This window comes from Mobula birostris, chromosome 6 (genome assembly GCF_030028105.1).
Source record: "Mobula birostris isolate sMobBir1 chromosome 6, sMobBir1.hap1, whole genome shotgun sequence".
Taxonomy (NCBI): Eukaryota; Metazoa; Chordata; class Chondrichthyes; order Myliobatiformes; family Myliobatidae; genus Mobula; species Mobula birostris.
This window is the reverse complement of record NC_092375.1, coordinates 39,857,366-39,865,799: the sequence shown is the minus strand read 5'-3', so window position 1 is coordinate 39,865,799 and position 8,434 is coordinate 39,857,366. Positions and strand designations below refer to the sequence as shown.

Below are 8,434 nucleotides of genomic sequence, written 5' to 3'. Positions count from 1 at the left end.
TATATAACACAATGTATATCATACAATATCCTCCATTCTTTGAACAATAGCAATTGTTCAGGAAGTTAAGGTGACAAGATTTCTGTGATACTTGCTTGCTCCCATGCTAATCTAGACAACTGAGAAGATGTGTGAAGAGGAGGTGGTAGAGACTGATCTGAATGTGGAATACTTCACCAATAATTATTAAGCTCAGGTTTGCCAATATATATCTGAATAGCATTCTGCTTCCAGACTAGAGCTAGAAATATTTGAAATACGTCCAAATGTTATATGAAGGGAGTCATTGGTGCTATCACAAGCAAGCTAAATGGATTTCATTCTTGCAAGAGAGTAGCAGGCTGCATGAACATGCAAGTCCTCCATGATGACTTTCAACTACAGAGCCCATTCCATCTGTGAAGACAACATGTCATTCTGTCATCGCAGTTTGGGAAAGAGCCATTTGAACTGCTTGGTAACAGTTGGCTTTGAAGGAGCCCTACAATTTCATTAGTGCCCAATGCCCAATGAAACCATCTCTTCTAACAGAAGAGGCAAAGGCGAGTTACTGGTGCCTTAAAACCAGTTGTTTTGGGCAGATGGGGCTCATCAGCCATGTTTGGTGGCTCATCTAGGAGAAAGAAAACTCTGAACTCAAACCTTGGCTGCTTTGGGGCCCTACCCACCACTGATACGGAAGGCTTTGGGAGTAAACCCTTAAGAAAAATCTGGAGTTGGTATCCCTAAGGCATCGAACTATGTTGAGTTCGACACTGACTGGCAACTCCTGTGACACCACTGGTGCCAAACTGTATCAACCTCCGCCTTTCCTTTGGATTCTTCAGCTGCATTGAGAGGGATAGCCTGCTCCATGGGCAACAGCTGACTCTCCATGTTTAACTCCCCTGCCTTGTGTACTAGCTTGCATATCATGTAGACAGCTGGCATGCAACATCCATGGCCGACCCAACTAACTGAGGGCCTCAGTTGGAAGAGAAATTCATCTGGGGCGGTGTGCATGGTGAAAGGTGACAAATTAGCTGCCACAATTTTTCTTTCATTAAATGCAATATTTTGTTCCACATTCTATGCCTCCAATATTGAATTTTAATCTCCACTGAGAATAAAAAGTACAATGAATTTATACAAAATCCTGTTGAGATAGACTGATAGTGAAACTGTGGGCATCATACTAGAATTATTATGGGAGTAAAAGGTTCTGGTTACGAAGAAAACCCTGAGAACCTGGGTTTTAGTTAATGGAGCAGAGAGGTTAATGGGGATTCTCAAACTTATGTAAGGTAAATTATGAAGACTGGTTGTCTTGACAAATCAGCAGTAGGAGAGAAATCTGTAGCTAGGACTAGGAGGAAATTTCATCAAGTTTAGAAACAAATCACATAAATATTTAAATGGAACAACAGAAAGAGCATATGATTAGAGATCTCCAGATGAACAGCTGGGACAAATACAGTCATGGTGAATTTCTGGATTTTTGACTAATTATTCAAAGATCCTAGCCTTGAAATCTGACAGTTATCATTCATAAATAAAAAATATTATAGTGCTATTTATAGGGAAAATATCATTCTAATATATTCTAAACAAACATTTTAAAATCTTAGATTACACTCCAAACAGAAACAAAATAATATGTGCGTATAATATAGAAGCAAAATAATTTCCCACAATATTTTAATTTAAACACGTGGCTTTCATAGAGTTTTACATTCCTATCACCATAAATTAGGAAAATTCCATGCCCATTTTCTCAATATTCAACAGGTAAACAACCTGAGAGGTAACTCATACATATCTGTATGTGCAAATTTAGACCATTTAATCACAGATCTTAAAACTTATGGAATTAATGTTTACTGTATTTGCTCCTATCCTCCTTTTTATTTTTCTGTAAATAAGATTAGTTACTGTTGGACGGCATAATTGCATAGCGGTTAGTGTAACACTATTGCATCGCTAGCGACATGGGTCCAATTACACCACTGTCTGTTAGGAGTTTGTACGTTCTTCCTGTGACTGTGTGGGTTTTCTCTGGCGGCTCCAGTTTCCTCCAAAGACATGCAGGTTATTAGGTTCATTGGTTACATGGGTGTAGTTGAGCGATATGGGCTCGTTGGAACAGAAAAACCTGTTACGATGCTGTATCGTTAAATAAAAAAGTAATACTGGCTGAATTGATGCTTGAAATCCAATAGAACTTGGTGGTTGTACTGCCAAATTAAATCAGTTCTCCTCTTCAGATATAAACAGTTTGGATTTCAAAATATTTTACTGGTGGGAAGAGTTTGAGCTGGAAGGTATATTTAAATGTGCTGTAATTAATATTTAGGATTACTGTTATGTATCTCATTTGTATGTATGAAATTAATGTACATGGAAAATAGCCCTGTTATTCTTTTTCTTTATTATATAAAGGTTGATGTCCTGCTACCCAGAAATCCCTATGGATGACCTTATTTTAATTATATAACTATATTACTGATAGAAAAGAGAATAAATTAAATATTCCAAGAAAACAATACCATCCTCTTTAAAGACAGCCAGCAACAAATTGGCGGGTTTGAAAACATTTTAAGACTTTTAGAAAGATCATACAAATGTGGGTTTTAAGTCCTCTTTAAAATTAACAATTGGATGGTTATGAAAATATTTTTGAGACCAATTGAATGTGTTATATTCCTCGCTGTCTGAAGTTTCTGAAGTACTAGAATTGCAGGAGCCTTCACAACACATTTCACAACATGGCCTGCGGTAATAGCACAATGTTTCATCTGAGCTGTTTGATTCTGAGTCTGAGTAATCATATTGGTATATTTCAGGAGATCCCTCTTCACAAACTATGCCCTTTTCTTTTGAGGATAAGTATTTGTTTAGACCTGAATGGGATTTGTTAATACATTCTCCTCCTGAAGTCAGGGAGTGGACATATCCGTCTCTTTGCTCCATTTTTTTTGGTGTTTTACAGCCATTAGGCTGTATTTGCATTTTCTTCGCTAACCATGAAGTTGATAGACTGCTGGACCCACTTTCATCAGTTAGTATTTTGTGTTGAGTTCTTTGAAATTGACTATAATCAGTAGATAGTGACTTTATTGTATCCCTATTCGATTCTTCATTGATATACTTTGTATAATGAGGTGATAAATATTGGAAAAAATACGGAGGGTGGACACTCCTTGTTGAATAAAAAGGTGGTCTTCTTCGCCTCATTGTATATGGAGAAATATTATGGCAGTGGTGTTTCAGCCACTGCGTTGTCCTACCATACTGTTCAACGTTTCGGGCTGGTAGGATCTGTCTTGCTCTGTCTGGTGAATAGATAGCATTGACATTCAACTCCTGCAGAATCTCCTGTAGTGTCTCACTGTTCACAAATTTGGTTTTAATCTCCTTTATTGGATCCTCAGCTTTCTCAGCTTTAATTGATGGCTGGACTGTAGAAAAGGCCAGCATTTCATCCGTGGGGTCCTGACTGATCTTCACATGGCCGTCCGGGTTGCACTGATTAACTAATTTTATTTTTGAGGCATCAAGTGACTTTTGGAAAGACCCTGTAATAGTCTCAGGATTTGCTTTGTTCTTAGTTTCTTTGTACAAATCTTGAGAATCTATTAAGACTGCTAGATCCTTCTGGGAATTCAGAACTGTTTTGGGGCTAATCTTGGTGTCATGAAAGGTTTGTCCCAGACTACTTTGCGGTGACACAGGTTTAATATTTTGCTGTAATCCAGAGAGGCAATCTTGATTTTTCTGTATATCTGACAAAGAGTCCTCTTTCAATAGATCTTCTGTTGCTATGTTGGGACACCTGACCTCAGAATTTATCAAAGGGCAGCAAGCAGTGCTAGATTGTGATGTCGGATCTCCAAGCCCATCGATGCATTCTGGTGCCATTAAATACATCAATCTCTCTTTCACATTATTTACCTGCTCCTGTAAACATTCAATTGTTGCATTTTTCTAGGAAGAGAAAAAGATAAATTACTAATAGCTAATTTTTTCCTGCAAACATTTAAATATAAAACCACAGGACTTATTCCTTAACAAATGTCAATAATAGCGAGGTAATGTAGCAAACAGATTACTCTGTCATTTGCAACTGCTGAACTAAGCAACAGTGAAAGAATGCAGTGTCAGATATAGAGTAGTGGATACTGCCCAGGCCATCACAGGTAAAGCCCTTCCCACCACTGAGTACATCTACCTGGAGTGTTGTCATAGGAAAGTAGCATCTATCATCATGGACTCCCACCAGCCAGGTTGTGCTCTACTCTCACTGCTGCCAACAGGAAGAAGGTACAGGAGCCTCCGGGCTCACACCACAAGTTCAGGAACAGTTATTACCCCTCAACCATCAGGCTCTTGCACCACAGGGGATAACTACTCTTGCCCATCACTGAACTGTTCCCACAACCTATCACTCACTCTCAAGGACTCTTCATCTCATGTTCTGGTTATTTTTTGCTTATTTATTTATTATTATTATTTCTTATTTTCTTTTCGTATTTGCACAGTTTGTTGTATTTTGCACATTGGTTGTCCACCCTGTTGAGCACAGCTTTATGCTGACTTTATTGTGGTTATTAGATTTATTGAATATGTCCTCAAGAAAATGAATCTCAGGGTTGTATATGGTGACATATATGTACTTTGATAATAGATTTACTTTAAACCTTGATCTTTGATCTGTCTACAGTTTGGAGAAGAAGCATTCTATGTCCTAAAATTATCTATTTTCTTTTTTTTTGTGTGTTTTGATAACCATTTTAACCAAGACTGTGTCTCTTTGCAGGAAGTTTTAAAAAAAAATGCCAATTGTCAATTGTCTTGGCGACTTACATGCAGATAAGTTTTCAAGAAAAAGTATCCATCATTATCATAAGTCATCCCTTTAATTTATGAGTGTAATTTTGGATTTCCTGTGCTATCCAGTATTCACTAAGCCTTGTTCCAGTTGCCTCCCTGGGGTACTCAGCTGATCTGGAACTGCTTGGTTGCTGATACCAAATTTAGCTCTTAAATTAGCTTACAATCAATGTGAATAACCTTCAAACATTAGCACATGAATAAAGGTCACCTCCAGTGCTGGACAGCTGTTACTTGGGTACATCGGACTGTCTTGAACAACTCTCTTTAATATACTAACAAGTGACAACATTTGGATTATACAGTTTTGAATCCCACCACCTCAGTGAGAAGACGCTTCATGGAATTATTCTCTCCAAGCAGGTGATAGATCTGCTCATCACTGTACATGGAACGAAAAGTCTTGCTGGGACTATTGAAATATTTCGACATTTGATTAGATGTATGGTTTAATTCTTCATCAAATTTCTTCCACTGTCTGACCTGTTAAGAGAGTTCAGATAATCAATTTGTATTGACTGCGTTTCATAGAAATTTACCAACGAAGCTGTCAAAAATAGCTAATGATGCATTCCTTATGAAGTGTGCATCTTGAGTGGAAACAATATTAGAATGCCAAAATCATGGGCATGTTCAATTCCTGTAAGAGCAATAAATTCAGCTTTGGTCCACAATGCCATATTTTATCCACGTAGAAAAAAAACATTTGATTGCTATCTTGTCCAGAGAAAACCATAAACCAGGATTTCATTTAATTCATTCAATAAACAGGATCCGTAACTAAAATGTTTTTCATTACATTCTGGAAAGCAATGTTAAGTTTGCATCTTGGATAACTCCAAGGAAATATATTACAGAAAGTGGTCCAATATTTATTTGGTTTTTATAATCCTTAAGGTTTGTCCCATCTTGCTTGTAACATGGTCCAACCTTCTCCTTGTCTCAACTCATCTACTGCTGAAATTATTATGTTTTTGTCACTTCCAGATCTCTGTATTGTTCTTTACTTGTTTCCCTCTCTCATTTCTTCTGAGAGTTTACCCAAAATGTCTCTCCACAGATGGTGTTTGATCTGCTGAGTATCAGCAGAATTTTCAGATTATATCCCTCATTCTCCCCTCTGTAAATTTTTCCTCATGTCCCTCATTCACCCCTCTGTAAATTCTCCTCATGTCCCTCATTCTTCCCTCTGAATTCTTCCTCATGTCCCTCATTTGCCCCTCTGTAAATTCTCCCTCATTCTCCCGTCTGTAAATTCTCCCTCATGTCCCTCATTATTCCTCCTGCAAATTCTCCCTCATATCCCCATTCTCCCCTCTGCAAATTCTCCCTCATATCCCCTATTCTCCCCTCTGCAAATTCTCCCTCATGTCCCTCATTTGCCCCTCTGTAAATTCTTCCTCATGTCCCCCATTCTCCCCTCTCTAAGTTTAAGATAAACCAAAATTCTACTCCCCATGATATAAATATGCCCAAGTACACTTGGGCTATTCACTCATTACCTACCTGGCTCCCAAACGACTTGATTTGAAAATTCTCATTACTTTCAACATTACATTGATCTTGTTTCTTTTTAACACCCCTCATAAATATTTTCATTTTACCATCTCTACCTTCTAAATGAGCCCCCAATTTATTTACACCAACAGTGGTAATGGTGCCTTTTGCTCCAAAGGCCCCAAGGTCTGCAATTTTCTGTCCAGATCACACTGCTTCACTACCTCTCTGTTTCTATCAACATACTGTACTTCTTAAAAGATATCTCTTTGACCAAACATCTTGTGGAGATCTGTGTCAAATTTTGTTCAAGAAAACTCCTGTAAAGTGCTTGCATTACTACTTAAATCTAAACAGTTACTCAGTTTTACATTGTTTCTTTCTCTTTTAAGCTTTTCTCCAACTCCAATTCATCAATTATAATTTACTCATCCAATAGATGTGGCAGTAAATTCCAGATAATCACTTGCCTGATACTATACAGTGACTGAAAGTATGAACTGTTCTTTCTTACTTTAATATTAAAATATATTGCTATTTGTAATTACACAATTGTTTTCATTTAAGGATCATGCATACTACCTTTAGCTTTATCAAAAATATAATGTTGTACACAATGGACAAACTGATGTTCTGATCACCACCTGAAATAAACCATTTTGTGGTATACTGTGAAGGTCTCGAAGCACTCTGCTCAGTGAAAAGGTAATGTGGTGTCAATACACTAATTCTGTGCCAATCAGCCAGCCTAGAACAGCACAGATAGATAAAGCTGCCAGGGCACTGAGCATCTTCTAAAACCAATAGCAACTGTTAAGATCTAGATTCTCTTTCTGCAGTAAAGATAACTCAAACAATTTGTGCCCCATGGGCCCGCTACCTATGGACACTTTACTGAACTCACCTCAGCCGAATCTGAAAGGCTGATGCTGCTTGTTACGGGATTTAGGCAGTAAGACCTTGAAGAGCAGCAGGGTTTGAATAAAATAATGGAGTGCTCTGGAGCAGGCCCGAACATGCCACGTATACTACAGTCTTCTGAGAACCTTTGATTCCTGGCAAAGCCCCATCTCTATCTTTACCATTTGTCAAAAGATATTTGGGTTTTAAAGGGTCTCTGACATTCAGAATCACTTACATTAAAAACAAAGAGCTGACATTTTTCAAAGGAAATACAAACTAAAACACTTCTGAATCACTGAAAGCAAGCCATTAATTTTTTTAAAAACTTAGTTTACTCTGTTCTTGAAACCTACAACCCTGAATGAAATCAATGAGCTAACAGTTCTTGCGCCAGTTTTAATCTGGCATAGGATCAGACAGCATTCCCCACCATAGTTTGTGGGGAATCTCACTCAGCAAGGTTTAGCTCCACTACTGGATTCCAATACAGACTTGAAGTGCAGCTGGGAATTGGCTGGAGCCAGCCAGGAAGTTTGATACTATCACGTTTGCCTATTTCCACATGGTGAGTCTGCAACTTTTCAAAGATCTGTTATTAAATACATGAAACGAGAAGTGTTGTAAAAGTGCACGTAGTAAAAGGGCGCATAAAACTTTGCCAAAAACAAATATGTGGGGCAGTGTGCAGCTTTATTTAAATACCTGCAAGAGCTGGCGATCAGATAGATAATTGTGATGCTGCATGGTTAAGCATATTAAAATTTATTATAGTTGCATTGATTTCTGCAGACAGTGCACATAACAGGGAATTCAACTTTTGGTTTATACTGACAAACGTGTTTGATTAATTGCTGTAAAGCTTTAAAAATATGTATATATATTGCAATTCAGAAAGACAGGCAGATTGCAACTTCCAAAATTACGAATTTGGCTGACTGCTGGAAGTTATTCTGACTCATAGTGCTGCAACATGGCCTGAAATTAATATGGCTTGAGTTAGGCATCAAGTAAAATAGGAAATGGAAGATAGTCCTTAACCTGGACAAGTGTGAGGGAGATCATGCAAATACAAATACCTATAGTGTATGGCAGGTCTCTTAGGAGTATTGATTTACAGAGTTCCCAACAATAGTCATTGTGTATAAAAGTTGGAAAGTTATCTTGC

The 8,434-nt window shown here is 37.8% G+C and overlaps 1 protein-coding gene across 1 annotated transcript in view; it reads right to left on the bottom strand.

Annotated features, from left to right (window-relative positions):
• Positions 1-2,497: 2,497 nt before the first annotated feature.
• gpr156 (G protein-coupled receptor 156) overlaps positions 2,498-8,434 on the bottom strand; it is a 33,151-nt gene continuing 27,214 nt past the window's right edge. The window contains exons 8-9 of the mRNA XM_072262241.1: positions 5,191-5,352; positions 2,498-3,963 (exon numbers count right to left, since the gene is read on the bottom strand). Of these exons, the coding sequence (XP_072118342.1) occupies positions 2,593-3,963; positions 5,191-5,352 (1,533 nt within the window). The 3' untranslated portion in view covers positions 2,498-2,592. The remainder of the gene's footprint in view (positions 3,964-5,190; positions 5,353-8,434) is intronic.